Raw genomic sequence first — 25,891 nt, forward strand, 5'->3', positions numbered from 1 at the left:
TCTTTTTAAAGTTTTTAATGAACTTATTTTCTATTTTAAAAATTACAAAACTATCTACTTTTATATGGAAAGCCTACTTAACTTTTTTTCAAAACTTCTATTTTGAAAAAGAAAAAATATATATTCAGGGTGTGTCATATTCTAATAAGGTATTTCACTTAACAATAGATAAAATTATATTTATGAAAAATTATAAATAACTTACTATTTTGAATTAATTTGGTGAGAGTATCCATTTTTATAAAAAAAATAAAATTATATTTTTGCTAACTTCAACTAATGTTTTCAAAAGAGATACCTTAACAGTGAATGCAACATCTTATGTTAGAGATTTTAAGTTTGAATCTTAAAATAAACGGATGAGATTTATTAAATGGTAGAATGATATTTTATTATATAGTTTAATATCATATAACTATTTAAATTTATTTAAAAACGCTTTTAATAATTATTAACATCGAAATCTTAAACAATATTGAAACCAAATAAAATTTTAAAAGAATTTAAGAGGAAGGAAACTGGAACTCGAATCTTTAAAGTGAAAGAAACCTGAACCAGCAGCTCACTTATTGAAATAAGATGGTGAATGCAAATAAATCATAGGATGTTTTTAAGTTTTTATAATAACAGTAAAAGTAACAGGGGTATAAGCAAAATTATTCCTTTTTTTTTCTTGTCTGTTGCTTTTTCATACTTTATATTTTTGTTTGAACTTTTACCTTACTAGAAAGGTGTACGGTTCATAAAAGACAAAAAAGAAAAGTATAGGTTTGTGGTTTGTGGTAATGGGCAATTTGTATGGTGCTTTTCATGATCGGTTGGATAAGGACTAAAGCTTGAATTCAAAGTCTTATATCATCTACGTTTGAGAGGAGATAAGCCACGTTTGAAGATTATAGAGCATATTAAAAAAAGTTTATACAAATATTTAGATATCATTTAAGTTTAAAAAGTTTAAATTATCAAATTTTTTAGGTGTTTTACATATATATATATATATATATATGTCAAATTTTTATCTTATTTTTCAGTGATAAGAGTTTTTTTTTTCACACATGAATTATTTTAATAATTTTTTCTATTCATTTATGATTTCTAATTAACTTTTTGTATGAATAAATTTCATCAACGCCCCTTATTAGGTCAAGTAACCTCTCATTTTTTGTGCATTCGAATTGTCTCAATACCTTTTTAAATTTGCTTGTGATTTCTAATCAACCTCTTATGCAAATAAATCTCATCAATGCATCTTATCAAGTCAAGCAATCTATGTAACTCATGTGTCCAAATTGTCTCAATATCTTTTAACCTTGAACACAATCACATATTCATATTATCTTACTGCTCTCTAAGGTTGTAGACAATCACAGATTGTCTCTATACATATCACCGTACTATCTTTCAAACCCAACCTTTAGCTCTAATATCAATTGAAAAAAAATAAGTTACACTTTGAAACTCATGGAAACATACTAAAAGGAGTTTATACATATATATTCCACATCACTTAAGTTTAAAATTTTAAATTATTAAGTTCTTGAGTACTTTTTATATATTCCACATTTTTGTTTTATTTTTTAATGATACGAGATTCTCATGAACCACCTCAATAATCTAAATATTTAAATATAGCTAAATTTTCGTTATAATTATAGTGATATATAAGATTTTTTTTTAATTATTGTAAATCTAAAAGTTTCATTTTGACAAAATAATACGTGAATAGTTTTTTAATGGATAATTATAATTTCTTAATGTTAAAAAAACATAAGCATATAATTTAATTTTATATAAGTTATATCGTTGTCTAATGAGACATTGAATTTTCGTTATATTATATTAAACCTAAAATTAAGCATACCCACAATTAAAGTGAAACAAAAAATATTTTGAAAACAAAAATTTACTTTTTGAAGAAAATAATACATAAAAAGTTGATTTTTAAGTGAAAAGGCATGCATATTTAATTATATATTTATGATAATTTTATTTTTTATAAATATTTTTTATTGATTTAATATCATTTAACTCAACATCAAACTCAAGAATTTTATTATTGGTATAGGGTTTTATAACTATATGGATATTTTCTCTGTGTTGATTTTTTTATGTCACCCATATCCTATCATCCATGTTGTAAAAATTATATAGAAAATTTAGAATACTCCCTTTCTTTATATACCATAAATAAATAGCTTATAGTATTATTTAATTATTTAATTATACCAAAAAAATATATTACTTTTAGTGATTTGGATTTTTTTTTCTTATTTAGATTGCAATAACACATGTGGATTAATTTAAACATAGTACTAAATCAATTATAAAAAAAATAATTGATTAATTTAAAAGTAAATTAGAAAAAGTTATTGCATTTATATGAAATGAAAATTATAATTTTGTCAAATGAAATTAGTTTATATATCACTTCAAAAAGAAACATATAGAATTATTAAAATTATTACATCTTATGTTCCAATATTATTAATTCATAAAAAAAATGTAAAAACTTGCTTTGATTTCTTTTCTTAGAAATTAGCAAAAAGAAGGGCCCACTGGAAAATTGCGATTGTCCTGAAAGTGAAAAAAGCCTAAAATATAAAAACCCACTCGACTCCACTGGGGATCGAACCCAGAATCTCTGGTTCCGTAGACCAGCGCCTTATCCATTGGGCCATGGAGTCCTTGCTGCCGAACAAGAGACTCAATTTATATAAATCTATTTATGTGGAATGGTAGAAATTAAATCCCTATTATTTTATAATATAATAATCATCATTGCCCTAAATAATTCACTATTTATATATAATTTTTTTACAATTACAAAGTAATAAAAATATTATTTTTCTTGCTTTTCACACGTTATTAAATTTTATATAAATCTTGTTCAATTCTGGACAATTTTATCATCATATATATATAATTAATTAATTGTTTATAACCATGTAGAGATATATCTTTTGAAAATTAGATAAGAAAGGTGAGAATTGAGAAGTATAAATATATATTTGTGGTGAAAATTGATTGAATTTAAATATTATAGCTATATATATATATATACCAACTTTTTTATATCCGTCAATCTCATGAAATAAAATGTCAATAAATTTATTGTAACATCCCAATTACATATCAGGATAATATGAAATTCTTTTAAAATACATGTGTAAAAGTTTAAATCCAAACATATAAGATACATTTTGTGAAACAAAACAATGAGATTTCATATTAAAACAAATTATATCTTACAGATTGAATGTGAGTCTCTACATCTGTCATGTTGCAAATCTCTTTCTTTAATTTTTTTTTTAATTCATCAAATAATTTCATAGGTTATCATCTAAAATTTTGAACAATTTTCAAACATCCTTCATAACACATTCATAACGAAATGTCAATATCCTAGTTTTAATAGTGTGGTTTAATTAAGTAGCATTCATGTTGAAGTTAATATAGCTCTAGGTTTGAAAATTTTGTAGTTTGCATGATTCAAAAGAATATATTAAAAGGGTTTAGAAGCATTAGATATGGAAGAAGGAAATGTTAGGATTTGCATAATTAAATTGCTTTCCTTTTTCTTTTTCTTTTTGACATTTTATCCAAGTCACCATCAGCTAATTAAATTTCTACCTAAGAATTGGCTGACATGTTAGCCGCTTCATGTTGGGAAAATAATTGGAATTGAAAGTTAGATTCAAGAATATTTATATGTGTAACATTGCCATTAGAACAAGCTTAGTACAATTGAAAAGTGGAAGGATGGAAAGAGGTGAGTGGAAAAGTAAAAGGAAAATGGAGTTTACTTGTGCTTGGTAAGAAAAAAAATCAAAGGAAAGAAAATATGAAAGATTATTATTTTTCACACTTATTAACAAAAACAAATCACTCCAAATTTTTCTTATAAAAAAAAAAGGAGAGAAAATGAGAGAAGTGTGAGTATGTATTACATATTTATATAATTGTTTATCAAATTTAGATTTTTTTTTCATCTTAATTTATAAATGGTTATAATGATAAAATCATATAACTTTTACTTTTTTCTTTCATTTTTTAATTCTACCAAACAATGGATGAAAATAAAATTTTATTTTTTCCCAACTTTTCTATCTTTCCAACCAAACACATAGTTAAAAAAAAAAAAAGATTTCCATCTTGCTACCTTTTTTTTATCTTTTAATTTTCCATCTTCTATTTTTTTTCCACCCTATCAAGCAAAGCCTTAAGAATAAAGTCAGATTAAATGATTACCCTTTAATATACATTAGACTTTTTTTAATAACTTGCACTAACTATTAAAGATATAAAAATAAAACTTAGAACTTAACTTAATTAGTTTATAAAATAATTCTTAAAATGTAAAATTTAATAAATTTAAAATTTGAATTTTAATACTTAGGTGCCTCTATATATTTACAGGCTAACGATGGATGGATCGTAAGAGATAATTGAGAGAAAAATCTTTGAAAATAAAAAAATATTTTTTAATAATCATAAAATCAGATAATTGAGGGCTATAAATTTTGGTTATACCAACTACAAAATCATGATATAACAATCAATCAAATCTCAATAGAATTGATAACAATTTTTAATCAAAATATCTGATTCAAAGACCAATTAACTTTGACCGATTCAACTTAATTAAGGTTGAAATATCCAAAACTTCGTTAGTATGTAGCTGCTAATTAACAAGATAAGGGTTATAAATTGAAACAATAAGCAAGAGTTAATAACTCATAAATTGTATCTTTTTCTATTTTAATAACTAAAATATTAAAAATTTTGATAATATATTTTGTAAAAAATATGTTTGTGTAAAATTGAATGACTGATTATCTCAAAGCTTGACCTCCTAAGAAAGGATCTAATTACTATGTTATTATTTTATTTTAACATTTTTGTGTGTGTTGAATGAATGATTAAATTATAAGTATCTTCAACTATTTGATTTAGTAATTAAAACAACATTAAAAAAAATATCAAAATTAGGGTTAGAATCCTAATTTTCTCGTCTCTCTCTTAAAGTAAGATTTTGTCCTTGAATGACAAAAAAATAAAATTATAAATCGTCACGTAAATCTAAATATAAAAAATATTTCATAAATATATAAATATAAATATTTTATATAACATAAATATAGGAATTAGTAAATCTAAAATACATTATCTTATACAATATAAAATAAACAAAGAAAAGAGATAAAAAAAAAAATTTTCATTCAAGCACGGTAGGTCATTTTGTGTCTCATGTATTTTAACATTTCGTGATGGGAAACAAAGGGATGATGGGTACAAGTAACGAAGAAAGAAGTGTAAAGTCTTGAAAACTGATGAAAAAGCTGAAGCATTACCTGGGGGAATCCTATATTTATTATTTTATTTGTTCACACTTTGCATCCTTCCATGGCATCGACCTTCCCAAAATCATTCCAATTTCCAAGACACGCCGTATACTCCTGAAATTGAATGAAGAAACAAAGGAAATGAGATTTTGCTTTTGCTTTTCTGTCCTTTCAGTTTTTCTAACGTAGCTTGAAAAGCATGATAGACATGACCGACTTGGCGTTAATTTCAACATTGGGTATCATACCCATTTTGGTTGCTATAGATATCATAGATTTAAATTACAATAACGATTATATTTTTTATCATCTTGTGTTTGTTATAATTATGGATATAATAAAAATTTTCGTAATTATTATAATTATGATGATTATAAATTTTTTAAAATTTTATTTAATTTATTATAAAATATAATAATTTTAATTATTAATTATAAAATTTTTTATTTTATGATTTTTAATATAATTTATATTATATCATGCGTTTTATTTATTTTAAAAAATATTTATAGTAAAATATTTATATTTAAAAAATTATTTATATGATAATTAAAAAATTAACAAGAGATAAATAAATATATAAAAAATAAATAATCATAACGAATAATATATTTAATTATTTAATTACCGTACTCATCAAATTATTATTGAATTATATTATGTATAAATTAAATAATAAGTGATTAGACATCCATAAATTAAATAAGAGCATTATTATTTATGAGTCAAGAGAATTATTTTTTATGAACTTACAGTAAGTCAAACTTGACAGCCTCCATGTTGTGGGTAATTTTCAATAATAATAACCTAAAGTTTACTTCATTTCTCTTGATTAAATTGCATAGACCTACATGATTTTTCATCCCTTCACCTTACATTCAATAATTTTTTTCTCTAAACTTTCATTCTCATTCTCATCCTCATCTCTCAATTCTCTTTTTATTTTGTGTGTGCTATCTACTTGCATCCGTCAACCTCAAGTCTCACTTTCATTTCTTGTTTCTCATTTTAAGTCTCAATAACTTTTACCTCATTCTACCAATGTATTATAGTCCAATTACTTGATTTTGATTGAAGTTAAATTTGAGAGAATTAATATTTTTGAAAGTTGAAGTTTCGTGAGTTTTTTTTTTATTTATAAATTGATGTTTATTTTTTTTTGTTTTTATTTTAAGTTTTTAAACAGAATCAAATGAATTTTTTTAAAAATTTTTGAATGAAAATAGGAATAGCAGCAATAACGATAATAACATATCATTATTATTGTTATTCACTGTTACATGATAATTCACGACCGCGATTTATCCGTTATAAATTATATTCAATTTTTTTTTTTTTTTTTTTAATAACGGTGATGGATAATGGCAACCTTGTTTGCTCCTCACCACCCTTCCGCCGTTGAAGATGATCTAGCCCTTCAGAAGCCTTGTAAAGCTAATTTCATATCTTCTTGCTCACATGCATATGTACCAAACTCACTGTGATTAACAATATTATTTAATTTTGCTGAAAAAGGGGAATCTGATAAAGATTTAGTTCACTTAACACTTTTAAATTAATGAAAGATCAAAAGATAGCAATATATATATATATATATATATATATGCAAACATTTGTTTGATTTAATTCAAAAAATATTATATTATATCATTTATTATCTATATTTTATATGTATAAAAGTGTTAATTTCAAAAGTTAAGAGTAACTGATTAAAATATTTTTAATAAAATTTTAATTTTAAAATACTAAAAATATTCACTAAAATTCCTTAATATATATTTTTTTATAAATCACAACATATATATTTTTTAAACCAAATCACAACGTATATTTAAATCTTTAAATTATATTTATTTGGACCACTTATCAAGATATCAAAAAGGCCGAAACAGTTATTTTTTCTAGGCGTTAATTTCAAGGGTACTGTGAAGAACGTAGCCCTACCAATAAGAGTCTCAACTCAGGTAAGTTTCCTTCAAAAAATTCTTTGACAATCTCCAGATTAGAGGTAACTGGTTCAAAAAAAAATGGCCACCATTGATGTTCCTAACCAGGTTTCTTTTGTTGAAGATGCAGAAGCTCTCCGAAAGGCTTGTCAAGGTTTATTACAATGAAAAATTTCAAATAATCTTAGTCTTTTAATTGTTATGTACTGATCATTTTTTGTTCTTATAATCCATCCTTAGATTTAAAAAATAAATTAAATAAGTTTTTCTCCTTGTAACTTTTCTAGGATGGGGGACAGATGAGAAGACAATAATTTCAGTTCTGGGTCATAGAAATGCAGCTCAAATTAAGCAAATCAGGCTAGCTTATGAAAAGCTCTACCAGGAGGATCTCATCAAGCGTCTGGAATCAGAGCTTTCTGGTGACTTTGAGGTTAATGAAAGCATCATTAGCATTTCAGTTTCATCCTTAAATGTTATGTCATCAGTTTTTTGAGAATAAATAAGACTGATTATTGTGAATATTATAGAGAGCTGTGTATCGTTGGATATTGGATCCAGCAGATCGAGATGCTGTCTTAGCTAATGTGGCCATACGGAAAACTAGCCTTGATCACCATGTGATCATTGAAATTTCATGCACCAGATCCCCTGAAGAGCTCTTGGCTGTAAGGAGAGCCTATCAGGCTCGCTACAAGCATTCCCTGGAGGAAGATGTTGCTGCTCATACAAAGGGAGACATCCGAAAGGCATATCCTGATCTATATTATTTTTCCTTTTTTCTTCATTTTATGGTTCATGAAAACTTGGGGAACAAGTAATTGATGAAGGTTTTTGTTGCTGTTACAGCTCTTAGTTGCCTTGGTGTGTGCATTCAGATATGATGGAGAGGAGATAAATGCCAGAGTAGCAAATTCTGAGGCCAACATTCTTCATGATGCTATCAAAGACAGGACATTCAACCATGAAGAAGTTATCAGGATCCTGAGTACGAGGAGCAAGATGCAACTTCTGGCAACTTTCAATCGCTACAGAGATGATCAAGGCACTTCTATCACTAAGGTATAGTAAAACAAGCTACGTTCAAGTCAAATATATTCTCAATTAACCTTTTTCTTTCCTGTATCTCCAGAATTTGCTAGGTGATTCAGATGCTGCATTCCTGGTAGCACTGCGAACCGCAGTTCGATGCCTTAATGACCCGAAAAAGTACTTTGAAAAGGTTAAGTCTAATGATCCTAATACCAATTTGATAAGCTTTCTTCATCAACAGAATTGGTACATATATGGACTTATATTTGGCATTGTCTGCTATAGGTTTTGCGCAATTCGATCAAAAGGATCGGAGCTGATGAGGATGCTCTTACCAGGGTGATTGTTACAAGGGCTGAAAAGGACCTGAAAGAGATCAAAGACCTTTATCACAAAAGAAACAGTGTGCCTCTTGATCAAGCTGTTGCTAAGGAAACCTCAGGGGCTTACAAGGCCTTACTTCTTACTCTGTTGGGAAAGGAAGATTGAAATCTTTATTTGGCCATTTCCAGACTTCTAACAAGTGTTGTTGATTTGAGTCACTATTGTCTTGATCCAGGCTTAAGTTTCTATGGCGTAACAATAATTGTTTATGTTCATTTTGTCTGGTTTTAATGGGGAGGTTGTTATCCTAAGCAGTTGTCTGATGGCATATTCCTTTTCTCACTTCATTCGACATCAATAGGAATGAGTTTGATTAAGAACTTACAAGAGTTGAAAATCATCTACTCTTAGCAAGTCTTTTTATAAACGTTAAAACAGAAAAGCAAGCTCGATAAATGCTACGAAATCGATATGAAAAATACAAAAATAACAAAATTTAAAAACTACTATTATCAATGAAATTTGTCTCAGCAAAACAGAGAAAAAAAGTTCTCTTGGATTGCAATCCACTTAAATTTTCTTGTGAATGAAGGAAATGAGATGAACACTACTTATAAATTCAACTCTTACACAAGCAATGAAACAAAAAATCATAAGAAGATAATATCATTCATTAAATATGAATAAAAATAGTCATTTAATGGCATGTATAGCTAGAGTGGCTTATTCATTTCTTCTCTTGCTAGGGAGCCAAGTATGAAATCCTTGTAATGCCCTGTAAGAATCCCTTGAATTTTGTTAGGAGCGTAACCCTCTTTCACCAATGCCTCCCTTTGGGTTACAATCACTCGAGTCACTGCTCTTTTGGATTCCTCATCCCCATCAACACTGAGACCGGCATCCAAAATCTGAAAATTGGAAGAGTAGAACAAAAGCTAATTGGAAAACTAACAAGGAAATTAAAAAAAAAAATCCCACAATAATCTTACTCTTGTGAAATATGTTTCAGGGGTACACAGGCATTCTACAGTGTCTTTTAAAATTCCCTCAGCTTCAAGATCCTAAACAAAAAAAATATTTAAGCATGAAAGAGTCATATATATGCACATATTTTCCGTCGGTAATACCCTTTATTCCGTCAGAAATCTTGATTACCAACAAAATTTCCATCGTTAATAATCTTCCGTCGACAATGAAATATTCTGGCAATACTTTAATCAAACTCGGGATAAGTATTGGATACTGTTGTTTAATGAAAAATGAAGACTAGCAACATATAATATAGTATAATCAGAACTAGTATTAATTAATTTTTCATTTTGTTTCCATTGCAACATCTATATATTATGCGATATAAACAAGTGGAATTAACTACTTTCTTGCATGTTGGCTGTACCTCAGTGAGGCTCTTGTCACAGATTTTGTTGTAGTGTTCATAGACTGCCTTAAGATGTGGTTTGCTCCTTGTAGCAAGGATCATGATTGTGTCTTCGTCCTCAATAGGTTTCCTTTTATCAGCATTCTTGATTGCATTGGAAAGGATTTCAGCTTCAGATTTTACAACATCTTCATTTACCTTCGGCCCTTCATACCTGTAAGCACTTACAAGTGCCACCAAGAGCTGCTCAAGGAAAAAAAAATGGATTTTCATTAGTGAGGTCCAAAGTTAGACTTTATTATGGGGTTGGATGGCCCATAAAATTTGTCATAGGAGCCTAAAGATCAAGGGATTCACCTTACGCTCACAACCCTTAACATGGGTAGCAAGATGTTCCTCGACGGAGTGATGAAACAGGGAATGATAAGCCTTTCTTGCACCCAATAATTCATTTGATGATCTTGTACATGCTATCTCTACAATAACATCATAGTGTTTTTGGCCCTTTTTCATTGCCTTTTCAATCAAACGAGCATCTCTTTCCCAAGGATGCAAGAGTGAAAGCACCACAGCATCCTAATAACAACCATAAAATATATATATAAAAAAAAAAAAACCAGAAAAATCTGCTTTTTATACTTCAATCCCAAGTATAAAACTTTTTTTTTAGTTCTTTACTCTTTGTTATATCAATAAAATTGCTTTTACATTTCAATCCCATAAATCTCTCTTTTCCCTATTACTAGGTCATTCAGGTAGATTTTACTGTCTAAAAAGCTATAACTTTTTTATTTATTTCTTTTTTACATCTTATTTGAAGAAGAAAGAAGAGAAAACAAGAGGATTTAATTACTAATAATGAACTGATTTGATTCTTTTTTAAGCTAAATATAATACTAAAAATGTTGATGTACCTATGCATATAATATAGGTATAAAGTAACACACCCGAAATCGCTTGAATTCGAGTTTGAGATTTTTTATGATAGATTGATCCATTCGCTCGAATCCGTTTTGATCCTCAATGAACAACTTGGAACATCCTTTCCTGAAGGATTTCTTGTGTTCATGGTTTGAATTTGCCACTATAGAGATTAATGAATTCTCATCCACTCCAATCCCTGAAAAGGATCATAAAATAATAAATATTGATCATTTACAAATTTTCTAAACACAGATTTAACCATGGTTCTTGCTCTTTTCAAAAAAGTTTTTAATTTGAAGTTAGATAAATTGAAGAAACTTAAGAAAAGAAAATGGAGGAACCTGAGAAGGCTTTATTAAGAGCTTCAAGATGATCTGGATAAGCCATTGTTTGGGCCCTGGAAGTTTTGCAATCTGGCAAATATTAGTGTTACGACTAATATTGCAACGAAGGAGAAATATATTTATATCAACTTGGAGGGTTTTTTTTTTTGTCATTCTGATATATATTAAGGTTATTTTGGAAAAAAAAAAAGAGAAAAGTAAAAAACTGCAATAATAATGACCATAATGAACAATTTAATTAATGATGAAATTAGGAAACAAAATTATGGTTTTAAGTAACGCTTCAATAATTAATGAGAAATTTTTTGTGATATAGTCCATACATTCTTGGCATATACCATTTGACCCCACTTTTCATTTCAATTTTATTTTTTTAAACACTTAATATCTGATTTTGGAAATTATAGGGAGCTTATGAATTAAACAAAATTGAGGGTCCAACCCTCATATCATGCCAATTGAGGGTTTGTCCCCATTTATCTAACAAAAATAAATTGTTTTACTACTTTAGATCATTAAAAGATCTTCTTTGTTTATTTTGTATATATCATGATTTGAATTTTAAATTTATTAAATATCATAAAAATAATTACATAAATTAATTAAATTAAAATTTGAATTTATATAACTATTATTTTATAAGTGCTAGTTAAAAGGTTACCAAGTTGAGATCTATCATCTATGATAAATGGTTTTTTTCTTTCTTTAGTTCGGAAAAGAAGGAATTTGAGCTTAATTTTTTGAGTAAGTGATCTATCAAGTATCATATATTGTGGCATTAATGCATATGTTTAATTAATAAATTTAGATCATGTTTGATATATTAAATTATGATAAAATAATATTATAAATATGATTAAATTAAATAATATTATTTTATTTTATATTTGATACATATAATAATTAAAATGAGATAATTTATTTATTTATTAAAATTTTTTTAAATTTAAATTATTAATATAATTTTAAAAAATATAATTAAACATGTAAATTTAATTATTACATTAAAAATAATCTTATTTATCTAGAGAAAATTATATAATTTTATGTAAAAAAATATTATTTTTTTTATAATTTTTATTTCTCTTTTTAAATATAAATTAAATTTAATATGTGATAATTATCATTTTATTTTATTAATATTCTTACAAATATGATACTAAGAAATAAAACAAATTTGAGCATCAACTTCCCCGAGCTTGTAGAATAAGCGTGTTGTGAAACCAGCACTCAATTAATCTCTCTTTTTTTCTTGAGTCATTCTCAATGATGAGAGTGGGTCCATTTTTGCTTCTCCTTTACTGGTTGAGAATGGAGCCCTGTTTAATCACAGTCCAGCTAGCTAGGTCCCAGGAAGAAGCATTGACAGCTAAGACTTTCACGTATTGTCCTCTCAAATACTAAGTTTTTTTTTTTTTTTTTAAAGGAAAAATTGCATATTTTCTATATTTATATGTAAAAAGATTTGTGTATTTCAGACAGGAAATAAATTATTCTATAATATATATATTTATATATGCTACACAACTGAGGTACTGTAGAAAGGATATACCAAACAATTTCTAGACTTGGATCATACCATACCACTTGTATGGCATACCTGGTAGAAACAGGGAAAGTCTTATCCATTCTGGAAAAAGCAGTTGGATTAACCATTAATTATGAATTTAATATGAAAAAGAATGATTGGTGGAAATCAGCTGCCTCGTTTATTATCATGGTGCTTTGCACATTATTACAAAAGGAACGAGTCAGAGCATCCCTGGCATGTTGTGGTTTGTAGCTGCTTGAGTCACTTCACCACAATAAAGTTATTGATAAGACTGAGAAGAAAAGTATATTTGCATGTTATATTTAAAAGGTCTTTTATTCTATAAAATTTTTTTCATGCTTTTAGATAATTTTCATTGATACTCGAAGAAACCTTATGATTTAGTCACATGAAACATGCAACTCTATTCATAGAATAAATTATTAATTATTTATCAAAACTTAGGTGGAGTGGACCTTCATAATGTGATAGCAACTTAGCAACAATAAAGAAGAGAGGAACATATTTTATCTACAACGCTGGCTTGGCCCTTAGTTGTCTGTCCTTCTCTTGTTAGAACAGCTTTGAAGATCTTCTTTATATATATATTTTTCCAAGTCTCTTTCTGCTATCAAACTAATTTCTTTTGTAATCATGGAAGAAGGTGGGGAGGAATGTGGATTAATTTAATTAATTTCATTCATAAGGCATGTAAAATATTGTTTAAATTTCGTCACAAATATATATGTTTGTGTGTGGGCATATAATTTTTTTAACAAAATTTCACTTATTTTTCTGATATATCACATTGGTTAATTCATTTTGGCTTGGGGTCCCCAAGGACTGTTCTGTTGCATGCCAGAACAAATTTGCTTTCATACATATGAAAAATGAAAGTTTATCCAGTTTGATTCAACCAATGTCTATCTGTCAAAAAGAAATATCACGACAAATTTAAATTTGCATCATGAAAATGATATCTTATCCATCTTTGTCTTTCCTTTGCTAAAAATAAATCTTATCTTGTTTAATTCAACAATGTGGACATTATCAAGCGTTTCATACATATCATATATCTTGATTTGATAATTTATATATTTATATTATATAAAATATTTAAAATTAATATATTTTAATCATATTTTATATAAAAATTACGTAAACACAAAAACATAAAAGGTATTTTTTTTATTTTATTAAATTTATATATAATTTTATTTATCCAAAGCTAACAAAAATCTACTACAATACAACAACCCAAAACCGTGTCGATTTGTGTTTTTTTATATAATTTTTATATTATATTTTAAATTATCATATTTACGTAAATTATCTTAAAAAATATAAAATTAGAGAGAGACATCGACATACCAACACCAGAGAAAGATGTTCAGTAAATTATAAGACAAAAGGAGTTTTGGACAGTAACACCAGAAATTGAACATTTTGATCATTTTTTCCAGAATTATTAGCTTCATTTGATAATCACAACCCAAATTAAAGCAATAAAAATTGCGAAGAAAACAAAGCATGCAAAATTTTTGGTTGTTAAGCATGGTTTTGTTTGTTTCTTTCTTTGTTTAATTCGACGAAAGAGAAATTTGAACCACTAATCATTGAGTCATATGTTCAGATTTATTAAGCATAGTTTAAAAAAATATTATTTTTTTATGAGATATATGGGGAACTAAGTTCAATTTGCAACAGTAAATTCCTAAAAGAAAAAAATATAGATAATCAAAATTAAATTCGATCGATAGTAAACTTTCTATGATAATTAACTCATGGATGTTAACAATTGTGTCGTTTGTTTGTAGAGTTTTAGGCTCTTAATTTTAATTATTATGATTTAAATCCTACTAATCTCAAATTAAAAAAAAAAAAAAAAACTGATTGTTCCAGAACTATTAAATGTTCCATTCAACTATGAGTTACAACTAACAAAAGTTGTTGCCTTTCAAAAGAAAAAAAAAAAAAAACAAAAGTTGTTATCGATTGAAGCAAATATCAATACTCCATGGTACTAAACATAAATTGCAAAACTTTATGCAAGTTCACAAAAATATTTTTTACTTTGAAAGGATTGAATCATCTTATATCAAGAAAATGATAATCCTCTATGTAATTTTATCCTTTTCTTTGTATATAAATCAAATATAATATTAAATAATTATTATCCTATCTTATTAATAATCCTATGAGCGCAGTGAACAAGATGAAGAGTTTTAAGAAACTTTTTGCAAGTAAATAAAAAACACATAGCACTGAATCCAGTTTTAGGATTGGAGGAATGGGTTCACTTAAAGTACTAGATGTCATTCCTTCCCCTGAAGAAGACTCGTAAGAAAATCAAGAAAGCTTTTCAAGGTTTCATCTATATCTCCATTCTTTTCATTTTATTTTCCTTTTGTCCATTGAGAATCTGAGATGATTTTATGGTCTTGTTATAACTTAAATTGTTGTTTTTAATGTTACTGGGAAATTGTTTATAGGATTGGGAACAGATGGGGAGGGGATACTTGAGATATTAGGACACAGAGATGCAAGTCAAAGAAAGAAAATCAGAGAAACTTATTAGCAGCTTTATAATGAAAGTCTCATTGATGCTCCAAATTCTGAACTTTCTGGTGATTTCAAAGTATTTTCTCTTCTCTTTTCCTATTTTTATTTTCTTGACAAGTCCCTTACTGTGCTTTCCATCATAGTTGTTTAGTTGATTGAATTAAGATCAATGTGAAATTCCCATCAAGTTTCAATGATTGTCTATTGAAATTTTTGCAACAAACCCTTAAAGCAAATGTATGCACATCAGAAGGAATGAATTCCCCTAAATTATATTCATATGATTAAAGTTTATGTTTTTCTTCTAGCTTGTATTTCCTTAAAGCAAATGTATGCATATCGGACTTGAATACAGGACAAGTCCTGTCTTAGAGTATGTTTCACATTAAGGCTCTCCTTGTTTTCTGATTCATCAAGGAAAGAAAATGACTGCAATAAAAGAATTTTCTTGGTTATTCAGCAATAAAAGTTTAGGGGGTGGCAAAATTAACAAGTCCAACCTTGATGACGCAATTACAGGTGATACATCTGGAGATTACAGAAACTTCTCGGTGACCCTACTTCTGATTCATTCTGTCATGTATACAGGATGAATTCGCGACCATGGATTATTTGTATTGATATTTTGATGTGATCTGTAATGGGAATTTTTCAGAAAAAAAAGAAAAACTTTGTATTTCATTTAAATTCCATCCAAAACAATATCTACAGCTTTGACAATATGGGATGCTAAATTCTCATTAGCAGCAATTATAACAGTACCAGTTTCTCGAACATCAATCAATGCTTTCTCGGGATCATGGATGTCTATAATGGCGGCAGCATTTTCAGATTTAGCATCATCTGTGACTTGTTTTATGGTTCCACTAATGCCCATCTTGGACAACTCAGTCAGAAGCACTTTTACATCTGGTGAACCCCAGTGCACTAATGGTCTTTGTTGCTTGGAGTTGGCTGGCTGGAACCCAGAAAGTAACCGATGTTTGCCATGATCCATGAAAAGCTCTCCCTCCAGCCTTGTGATTGTTTCCTGTTTGAATGTTTTCCAGCGGAACTTGGAAGCCAAATCTGTTGCAATATCTATATCTGTGCTCTCCTTTGAGCTTGGAATACGTAATGTTTCATTTTCAGAGAAGAGAAAGATCATGTTTGCTTCAGAAATTTGGATCTTGCAACTCAAATCCTTGGGAAACTGTCTTAAGCAGGAGCACAAAGTGATATTAAACAAATAAAATCTTATACATCCAGAGGAAAACAAACATCAGCAGAAGTAGAATAGATCACCAGAACTAATTTTGGCTGCAATGTCTTTAGCAACGGTTGAACTTTCTGCAAACTGCAGGAAAAAGAGAGAAACATAAATGCAACAGTAGATAAACAATTTGAAGTAGCAGTAAAATAAGACAAAATCCATGTCATCAGACATCAGGGCAAGCTTCATACTTCGGTCATTTACAACTCGAAATATTGTAAACTCCAAGATAGTTTTAGACAATATTGCATAGATTCAAAGAATTTTAATTCACCTAAAATAAGAGAATAGTGCCCACTACAATGCCTTTTTGCCAAGTCAAACCCGCAATTGAACATAAAATTTGACTTCTCTACCCAAAAGCAGTATGCAATACAGATGCTTTAAACTGCTTTCCTCTAAAGTTCTTCATGCAATCTATTTGCACGTGGGTGTCTTTTTGAGAGGGTGAGAGAGAGTCTCAAAACATACCTTAATCCAGACAGAAAGGAGCATTGAAGAACCTTCATTGCCATTGGCTTGAAAGGCAAGAGAGCTATGTCAGCATCCACACCACTCTGTAAAATTCACATAAAGTTATTCCATTGTTAAAAAGCATTCATAATTAGATCATATTCAGTTTAGTATATGGCCATAAACCAATAATAAGATGCTTGGATAAAGCATAGATGCAAAGAAGCACCTCAAGGACAAGTAAAGAGTTCGGATCTGAGCACCAATGCCGAAGCAAATGAACAACTGGACCGAGCCGCAAACTCCAGTTAGGACAGAATACAACACAAGGTTCCTGCCAATTGGTTCTATGTACATATTGTTAGCATTTCATAGTAAATATATGATACATGATCACCGTAGAAGTCCTCAACCATACCAAACTGATTTCTAAGTTCTAAAGCCATTTTAATGCTTTATCAATAAGTTTCATTTTTCTTCCCTCATAAACCTTTCCTTCAGAATGGTATCTAATTGATACTACTAGAATCTGGAGTGGGCAACAAAAGATGCATTGCCTTTTGGTAAAAGATATGACAACAATATTGTCTCACAACTCATGAATGTAAAGACAAATAAACATGAACCGTTTATTTTAACTTTTTGATGAATGACAAGAAACGTGATATTTAAGCCAGTGTTGTAGCACTTTGGGCAAAATTGTTCACCATATCAATTATGAAACATTATAATAAGCTAAGTAATATACTACACCAGTGTTGAGTTAAAACATGGAGCAATTTGCAAATTTTCTTCTACTATATGAACTTCAAAAGCATTTTAGAAAGCATTTTAGAATGCTAAATAGGCAAAGCACTGAGTTACCATCCACCACAGCCTAGATTTCTCTACTTAAAGTCAGTAAATTTTAAATAATTTAACAAATTAATATTTATCTGCTTCCAAATTTTGATTCCTTTCTTTCTCTCACAAAAAGTTTGAATTCTGTTTAAATCATTACTTAAGGAGTTGTAACAGGAAAAATTAAAATAGGTTAATAGAACAAAGAGGAAAGTGCTCAATCAAAAATAAGGGAGCAGAAGGTAGAAATACATATTACACCAACTAAAATTTTTTTTTCAAAGACACATGAAAAATGAACAGAAAAGAGCTTGCCACAGTTAACATTCTCCATTTATAGGGGTAAAGGAAAGAGCAAAGGAGCAAAAGAAACAAAAGGGCATATCTTACAATAATTCTGGTGAATGAACTGCAGGAAAAACATGAATTTTCCTCTCTTTTATGAGCTTGACATGTGCAAATAATGGCTCACCAGAAAAAAGCTGTCAAACCAACAAAAACAGAAATCAAAAAGGTCTTATATTTATATTGAGACAATAAGCCAATGAAGATGTACCTTCTCTTGCCGCTGCTTGCAAACCCACTCTGGTATTATGTTGGTAAATGCCAATAATTCTTCTGCTACAGAAGATATAATGTATATGGGAACCTGCACCACAGGTATATAGCATATGACTGTTAGCAAAGACGTATGACTTGATGCAAGTATACAAGTTAAAAAAATCTTTAAATTTTTCTCCAATTAGAGAACTGCTCAACCAGAAAACTTAAGCAATAAGGTTGTGGCCTTACAATAGATTTAGTCTCTAAAATGCCTTTCTACTTAAGTCTCTGCATTTATATGTCTTCTGATGCCTGTGTGGAAATCAGTAGCTACACTCACGAACCCAAAAGAAAGAAAAAGAAATGCAATACCTTTAGAGATGAAGACTCCAACAAAAGTGACATTTGCTCCAAAAGGCACAGAACAATTCCAAGTCGATCAATCGGAACAAGAACAGATCCACCTACTCTAACAGAATCAAGGGCACAGGCACATATAAAAGCTAGCTTCTCTATTTCCTCCGCGCTTTCATCATCCTTAAGCAAGGATGCAGCCATCTCTTCCAAATTGCTGACATCATCCCTACAACGATGCATAGAATTTCAGTTCTCTACCATACTGGCAATCTAAAAAACATATATAGTATTTGCTAAAAGAAAAAGGCATCCCAGCAAAGGTTAACTTAATTTATCATTAACTAGAAGCAGAATTACCTCCCATTTGATGAAGTAACAGGATCAAAGTAAGTATCATCATTCTCCATATTTTTATCTAGGGATGAGAAATCTGAATATATTATCAAATCATTCCCGCGAAGACCGAGAAACTCAAAATCCATTGCATGCATAGAAACAAAGATAGAGCTTGAAATATAAGCTATATTTTTTTTCGGACCATTTATTGTCCAATTACAGGTCCCTATTTCCAAGCCAGAGCTGAAAGCTTTTACGATCAAAGTTCCATTGTAGCAAGCTTCTTCTGCATATTTTAGTGTCTGTACCTTCCTCATGCAATCCTTAACATCAACTGCACTGAAAAGCACCCTCCATTAATTTCTTATTTATCGACTTCTACATTCAATAAGCTATAAAGGGGAAAATCTGGAAAGAAACACGTTTAATAGATGCAATATCAGTTGGTTGTCACAAAAAATTAAAGGCTTAGTTAGCATTCTAAAAGCAGTTTTAGTTACAAATTCACCAACCGTATTTGTTATGAAAAGGATCTCAATTCTACCATGACCAATCAGAATTGATGGCTGAAGACTAACATAATACTTGTACAAGCCTGGCAATCAAAAGGTGTGCCAAATTAATCTAGAGATAAACACAAACATATGACCTAAGGAATGATAATTACCTGTACAAAGGCATCCAAGCTCCTAACTCCTCACAATCTTTGCCTAATGCTATTTTCCTCAATTCGGATGGAAGAACTTCAAGCTCTTCCCACCTCATCCATTGAGGGAAACATGAATCTTCAGGTCCATAAAATTGCCTTAATTCCATATGCATTGAAACAAGATCCTCCATTAAAAGCTGTCCTATTCTCGCTGATGCTTCAGTCACGTATATCTAACAAGGTTAAAAGGAAGACCACAGAAACAAATTTCAGCTAAGGCTAACAAACACCAACACTTAATAGTCTTGTTTTTTAAAATGAAACAATTCCCAAACTGTAGTTACCTTTGCAGAAAAGTCCCTGGTTCGAGTAAGAAATGGCAAGCCAAGCATGCCCATAGGACTTGAGATCAAAACAACATCTATAAAGGAAGCATCCCATAGGTGCAAATTTTTTACAGTTTTATACCAAGGTTCTGCATGCACTAAATCATTTGCATCAAGAGTTTTTTCAATCTTCTGCTTTTTCCTAATAACTGAGTCTGTATCCAAAGATTCATGGGCCTGATGAGCAACTGGAACAGGAGAGAAAATAGCAAGAGATGAAAGGTCCAAGGGGCAATCAAGTAAGATCCTAAACCCAGATACATTGAGCATATGACATGGTGAGAAATGGAAACCACCACCTTTACTAAGGCATGTCTGCAAAAGCAAAAACTCAATGAATTCCCCTAAACCAGAATTCAACAAACACAAACACACCAATAATGAAGTTTAAACACATTCATTTAACTAAAAATGCTGAACTTTAAGCACCATTTCCTTGTTACTCTAAACAAATAAAAAATGCCTTTGAATACAACACCAAATAATAATGTTGAAGAATTAAAAAAAAAAAAATTGTTTGAGAACAAAATGAATGATTCTACTAAGCAACAGAGAAGGAAAGCGAGAGACTTACAAACTTCATTGTGGAAACGGGTAATATCAGCTGTGCTAAATTCACCTGCAAAACAAAAGAAAAAAGTAAACTTGGATGCCTTAAATTGAAATTTTTTTTACTTTTTTATTTGTTTTCATGTAATTTTATTTTCTTCATTATTACTCAATAAACTTCAAATAAACCTTGGACCAAAAACGCAAGTGAAAAAAACAATAATTTATCAACCTAACCGGCGGAAGAGAAGCAGCCACCTGCTCACCGCCGGCGAAAGAGTTGGCGGCGAAAAAAAAAAAGGTCGCAGCCAAAACCTACGGAGCAAACTAAAAGGACAGACAAAATGGGTTATGCGACTTTGTCACTAGACTCGTCTCCAGTGTTGAAGGGTCGGGTCTGATCGGGCGGCCGAATTTATAGTTGATATGAATAATTTAAATGTTTATTTGATATATTGCGGATTTCAAAATTATTTTTAAATTGATTTAAATTAAAAAATAAATTTTAAATTCACTCATTAAATTTAATTTATATAATAAAAAATTAAAAAAAAATTTTAAATAAAATAAAATATAAAAAATTCATATATATAGATATATACTTATATAATTATAATATTTTAATTATCTAAAATTTATTGAGACCATATCAGATTAGATTTGGATTTTAATTTTTTTTATTCAAATTTGATCTAAAATTTAAATAAACCTAAAAATTATATTTAAACTCATTAATAGATTTTAATTTTTTGATCAAATTTTTTTAAAACTTAATCAAATTTTTAAATTTAAACGGATAGTTCGATCTTTAAATCAATTTTTCCATGTTACTCCTCACCTTTTTGTTATCTTGGAGTTCAATTTTTTATTTAAATGAATTTTATATTTTAACATATCCACTTTTTTCATATCTTAATTTTAAATAAAAATATATTCACATTTTGTAGAATAATGATAAATTTAATAAATTTTCACAAAATAAAACCAAAATTAAAAAATAAATATATTAAAATATTTTTTTATAAATTATGTAATTTGTGTCATGTAAGTGTAATTATATACTCTCTTCGTCCAAATTATTAGTTTGAGTTTGATTTTAGTTTTACAATATCAAAAATTAAAAAATATGAAAAATAATTTTAAAATATAAAAGTTAAAAACTTTAAATATTAAAAAATATATAATTTTAAAAAATAAAAAAAAAAAAGAAAAAGAAAGAAATGCATATATTTATATTAATCTCTATTTGTAAATGGAATTTTCGTTAAGTTGTGTTTAATCTAATTACTACTTTGATTTTGATTATTTTTACTAAAAAAGTAAAGACATGAATCATTATATATCTTGTGTTTTGTTCAAAAAAAATTTTTTTTTTTTTTACATTTGTTTTATTATGGCTTTCTAAAAATAGGGTTTCAATCCTAATAATTTTTATCTAAAAAAAAAATATAGTAAAGTAAATGATACAAATTCCAGAACTAAATCCTATGTTGGAATTGCATAAATATACATAGACTCTAAAAATTGACATACTAAGGCCTCGTTTGGATGTATGTTACATTTATATAGTCTTACAGGCCGAGGCTAAAAAATCCTACTTGTCAGAACCTCTTTTGATGTTATATTCTGATCGCTTAGTCAATTTGTTTATCGTTTGTTAGTGCTCACTGATTATCAAGTTGATGATCAATTTAATTAGTCCAACACTTAATTATTATTAGGTAAGTTAATTGATCATGATAATATATAAATTAATTATTAATTGATCACATCAGTACTAATTCATCTTATATAAATATAAATATACATGAAAGTCAAAGCTTTTGTTAAAAAAAGAAAAACTCCTGTTTTATTTCTTGATACGTGTATAATTATAAATAAACGTCATATATCATCTAATAAATATATTTTATTGTATTTAATTGGATACGTTTTTAATTTTAAGAAATCAATATACTTAATTTGATTTGATTCATTTTTAATGTAAAAAAAATAAATTTATTTCATTTAAATTATTGCATTTATTCATTTTTAAATATTTATTACTTTTACCTTATATAAATAAATTTAATTCAATTTGTAATCAAAGTTAATTGTTATTTATCTTAAATCACTTTCAATTAATTTTTATTTTTAATTTTTCATACCAACTTTAACATTATAAATAAATAAGAATACGTTTTTGTCTATAGGAGATAATAATATTGTATGTTTGTTTTATAATTATGTTATGTTCATTTTCTCTTTTTTTTTTTTTTTATTTGTTCCATTGATTTGTTTCTTTTTGTTTTATTTCTTTGTTTCAAAGTGTGATTTCTTTTGTTATTTTTCAATATTAAAATTCAATTTTTAGCACAAAAAAAAAAACCTAATTCGCTTTTAGTTTTTGAAACAATATTAGTATAATATACAAATATGTTGATATGCCTTAAAATTTAATTTAAACATTTCATACATAATATAGAATGACTTGCTTTATTTTATTTTTATATTTAATTTTTATTTCATACACAATATAAAATGACTTGCTTTATTTTATCTTTATATTTAATTTTTAGTTTACATTTTAATGAAGTAATTTATAATTTTTACGCGCAAATGTATATATGTGTATATATGATATGTGATTAATATTGAATACAAAGTTTTACTAACTTTTCTAATATTAGAACAAATTGTTGCTAAAAATATATCGGTCTCAAATACTATGAGGTTTACATTTTAATGAAGTAATTTATAAATTTTACGTGCAAATGTATATCTGTGTATATGATATGTGATTAATATTGAACACAAAGTTTTACTAACTTTTCTAATATTAGTAACAAATTGTTGCTAAAAATATATCCGGTCTCAAATTCCATGACGAAGGATCATTGCTATGAAGAAAGTAAGATATGGTACACAAGGAATGTCCAAACAAATATGAATGGCTTCTACTAATTAGCTTGCATGTGATTAACAATTTTTAAATTTTAATTATTCCAACATCAAATAAAATTCAATTATTTTATACATATTAAGGAAACAAAATTTTGAATCATGTTTAAAAAAAAAGGTGCAAACAAAATAGAAAATAAAGGGGAAGCCGCAAGGTTAAAAGTCATGGTTATCACCTTCGTATAATGGTATTAATATGCAGTGTAAGCTATTTAAGTTAAATCCTTAAAAAAACCTATTTATGTAAATGGCCGACATATGTCAATGATTTTAGGTGAAAATTGAATTTTTAAATTTCAAATTTTCATTATTTTAATTATAATTATATTGGATTTTAAAGAAAGATATTCGACCTTACAATTTTTTCTAACTTTTCAACTAAATAAAATGCTAACATCTATGATGTAATGGCTAGATATATATAATGTTTAGGTGCTAAAAATAGTGGTGTAAATTAGAAAATGCCTTTATTTATAATTGAAATTGGAAAAAAAAAAAAAACTCTTTCTTTGTAGAAAAAAATTAAAGAAAAGAGAATGAATTGTCTAATTAATCTAATTAAAAATTAAATTTAATTAAGAGTGATTTAAGGAAATCTTAATAGTAACTTATTAAAGGTAATTTGATATGTTAATTGGTTATTTAGAAGTAAATAATTGTAATTAATTTAGTAAAAATATTTATTTAAGATATTTTTATATTTGTAAACTTTGGCTTCTATATATCTTTTTTATATAAATGTATAAAAGCCAAAGCCTTTGGCTAAAAAGGTAAATGTCCAATATGAATGGTTTATATTATTGACAAGTGAAAGGTCTTAAAAAATGTTATGTGTCCTCTAATAAATATATTTTGTATTATTTGATACATTTTTAATTTTAAAAAATAATTTAAAAAATTAAATTAACTATATTTATTTTTTATTATTTACCTTAAATCAGTCTCATAAATTTATATGAAAAGTATTAAAATTTTGATTGCCATTATTAATAAATAAATAATTTTATTTCTTTCTTTCTTATAAATATTCAACTCTTCAATTATATTTATTAAAAATTATACATTTTCCAAAATTTTAAAATATAACCTATTGGCTCCACCTTTTAAGCTATATATGTATATATGTTTAATATATTGATTTTAAAATGATTAAGAGATGATAAAATCAGTTAAAATTAATTTTTGTATATCAAATCAAATTAATTTTATTATCATTATTAAACTAATTTTAAAATCTATCTTTTTATTTCTAACAAGCACATTGAATACACATTATACTTGATTATTCTAATTGTTAAGCATAAATCTTATCTTACATAAATATATAAAAATCAAAACTTATTTTTAAAAAAAGGTAATTGTCCTATGTAGGCAATCTAATTTTTTTGATATGTGAAATGTTTTGGACAAGTGTCACGTATTCTCTAATTAATAAATTTGATTTGATTTGGTTTCAATTAAAATTTCAATTCCATTTAATTTAATTTCAAATCAAAATGTATTTTATTATTAATTCTCTACCATAAAATCATGCTCAAATCTTATTAGTAATATATTTGAAAAAAGGAACAATACAAATGTGAGTAACTCTCATTTATTTAAAAAATAATATTAGGAAAAAGTTTTACTGTCACTCAATTGATCATTTCTAAGCATAAATTACTCTAAATTTGATATTGTTATTACCTTAATTTGATTCTTATTAATGACATATATAATCTTTAGTCAATTAACCATTAAAAAATTTTAAATTATTATCCGTAATTATTTTCAACCTCTTATATATATAAGCATGGTATTTTGGAATTATATAATGCATTAGAGCAAAGCTTTTTTTTTTTTTTTCTGTTACATTAGAAAAGCAAAACCCTAGTAAACGGAAAAGGGAGAGACTGAGTTCATAATCAGGCTCTTGATATCCTCTTAAGCGCCTTTAACAATTAGGCTAAAGACTTGAGGACAATTAGGGCAAAGTTTTATTTTTGTATACTCTCCATAATTTTTTCTTAGGAGTGTGTCTACTTAGAAAGTTTTTTATTTTCTTTTGTGTTTGATATATACAGATTTATTATTTTGTCTAGTTGTAAAAAATTTGCAAAGTGACTTAACTGCTTTTAGGTTTTGTATTTTTGTAATCTTTTTGGATATAAAGTTTTTTATTGGTGGAACAATTATTCTTTTTAAGAAATCTATTTTTTGAAAG

At 27.5% G+C, this 25,891-nt stretch overlaps 3 protein-coding genes, 1 long non-coding RNA gene and 1 other non-coding gene across 8 annotated transcripts; 2 read left to right on the forward strand and 3 right to left on the reverse strand.

The window, feature by feature from the left end:
* Positions 1-2,611: 2,611 nt before the first annotated feature.
* On the reverse strand, positions 2,612-2,684 carry TRNAR-ACG (transfer RNA arginine (anticodon ACG)). The gene has a single exon. It is a non-coding gene; the product is annotated as a tRNA-Arg (tRNA).
* A 4,519-nt stretch (positions 2,685-7,203) lies between these two features.
* On the forward strand, positions 7,204-8,955 carry LOC111297238 (annexin-like protein RJ4). Its single transcript, XM_022891890.2, has 6 exons — positions 7,204-7,442; positions 7,576-7,721; positions 7,819-8,037; positions 8,138-8,350; positions 8,421-8,510; positions 8,606-8,955. Exons 1-6 carry the CDS (start codon positions 7,370-7,372, stop codon positions 8,807-8,809), a joined length of 945 nt encoding a protein of 314 aa, XP_022747625.1. The 5' UTR covers positions 7,204-7,369; the 3' UTR covers positions 8,810-8,955.
* Positions 8,956-9,131: 176 nt separating this feature from the next.
* On the reverse strand, positions 9,132-11,439 carry LOC111297239 (annexin D4-like). Of its 2 annotated transcripts, XM_022891892.2 has the most exons (6): positions 11,288-11,438; positions 10,970-11,142; positions 10,380-10,598; positions 10,041-10,265; positions 9,634-9,705; positions 9,132-9,552 (listed from the first exon to the last, which is right to left on the reverse strand). In XM_022891892.2, exons 1-6 carry the CDS (start codon positions 11,331-11,333, stop codon positions 9,358-9,360), a joined length of 930 nt encoding a protein of 309 aa, XP_022747627.1. In that variant the 5' UTR covers positions 11,334-11,438; the 3' UTR covers positions 9,132-9,357. The 2 variants fall into 2 exon arrangements, with proteins under 2 accessions (XP_022747627.1, XP_022747628.1); XM_022891893.2 differs by lacking the exon at positions 9,634-9,705 and having other exon boundaries at positions 11,288-11,439.
* A 3,249-nt stretch (positions 11,440-14,688) lies between these two features.
* LOC111297072 (uncharacterized) lies at positions 14,689-16,064 on the forward strand. Of its 2 annotated transcripts, XR_002691052.2 has the most exons (3): positions 14,971-15,188; positions 15,314-15,459; positions 15,903-16,064. It is a non-coding gene; the product is annotated as an uncharacterized LOC111297072 (long non-coding RNA). The 2 variants fall into 2 exon arrangements; XR_016326073.1 differs by lacking the exon at positions 15,903-16,064 and having other exon boundaries at positions 14,689-15,188; positions 15,314-15,675.
* LOC111297071 (integrator complex subunit) lies at positions 16,031-21,150 on the reverse strand. 2 transcript variants are annotated; one of them, XM_022891664.2, is made up of 12 exons: positions 20,981-21,150; positions 20,774-20,818; positions 20,158-20,514; positions 19,832-20,046; positions 19,186-19,503; positions 18,844-19,054; positions 18,485-18,577; positions 18,319-18,410; positions 17,318-17,435; positions 17,107-17,192; positions 16,668-16,719; positions 16,031-16,575 (listed from the first exon to the last, which is right to left on the reverse strand). In XM_022891664.2, exons 2-12 carry the CDS (start codon positions 20,780-20,782, stop codon positions 16,066-16,068), a joined length of 2,061 nt encoding a protein of 686 aa, XP_022747399.2. In that variant the 5' UTR covers positions 20,783-20,818; positions 20,981-21,150; the 3' UTR covers positions 16,031-16,065. The 2 variants fall into 2 exon arrangements, with proteins under 2 accessions (XP_022747399.2, XP_089597123.1); XM_089740997.1 differs by having other exon boundaries at positions 21,007-21,138.
* Positions 21,151-25,891: the final 4,741 nt, after the last annotated feature.

This window comes from Durio zibethinus, chromosome 12 (assembly GCF_047325235.1).
Source record: "Durio zibethinus cultivar Kanyao isolate XHJ-2024 chromosome 12, ASM4732523v1, whole genome shotgun sequence".
In the NCBI taxonomy this organism is placed as follows: domain Eukaryota; kingdom Viridiplantae; phylum Streptophyta; class Magnoliopsida; order Malvales; family Malvaceae; genus Durio; species Durio zibethinus.

Excerpts from the sequence above, each read along its gene's own strand:
- LOC111297238 (XM_022891890.2), top strand. The coding sequence starts at position 7,370 with ATGGCCACCATTGATGTTCCTAACCAGGTTTCTTTTGTTGAAGATGCA. Across the intron at positions 8,038-8,137 it reads CAAAGGGAGACATCCGAAAG|CTCTTAGTTGCCTTGGTGTG; the intron begins GCATATCCTGAT and ends TTGCTGTTACAG. Across the intron at positions 8,351-8,420 it reads AAGGCACTTCTATCACTAAG|AATTTGCTAGGTGATTCAGA; the intron begins GTATAGTAAAAC and ends CTGTATCTCCAG.
- LOC111297239 (XM_022891892.2), bottom strand. The coding sequence starts at position 11,333 with ATGGCTTATCCAGATCATCTTGAAGCTCTTAATAAAGCCTTCTCAG. Across the intron at positions 9,706-10,040 it reads GTGACAAGAGCCTCACTGAG|GATCTTGAAGCTGAGGGAAT; the intron begins GTACAGCCAACA and ends TTTTTTGTTTAG. Across the intron at positions 9,553-9,633 it reads CTGAAACATATTTCACAAGA|ATTTTGGATGCCGGTCTCAG; the intron begins GTAAGATTATTG and ends TCCAATTTTCAG.
- LOC111297071 (XM_022891664.2), bottom strand. Across the intron at positions 19,055-19,185 it reads GTTACTTCATCAAATGGGAG|GGATGATGTCAGCAATTTGG; the intron begins GTAATTCTGCTT and ends GCATCGTTGTAG. Across the intron at positions 16,576-16,667 it reads TGCAGCCAAAATTAGTTCTG|TTTCCCAAGGATTTGAGTTG; the intron begins GTGATCTATTCT and ends TGCTTAAGACAG.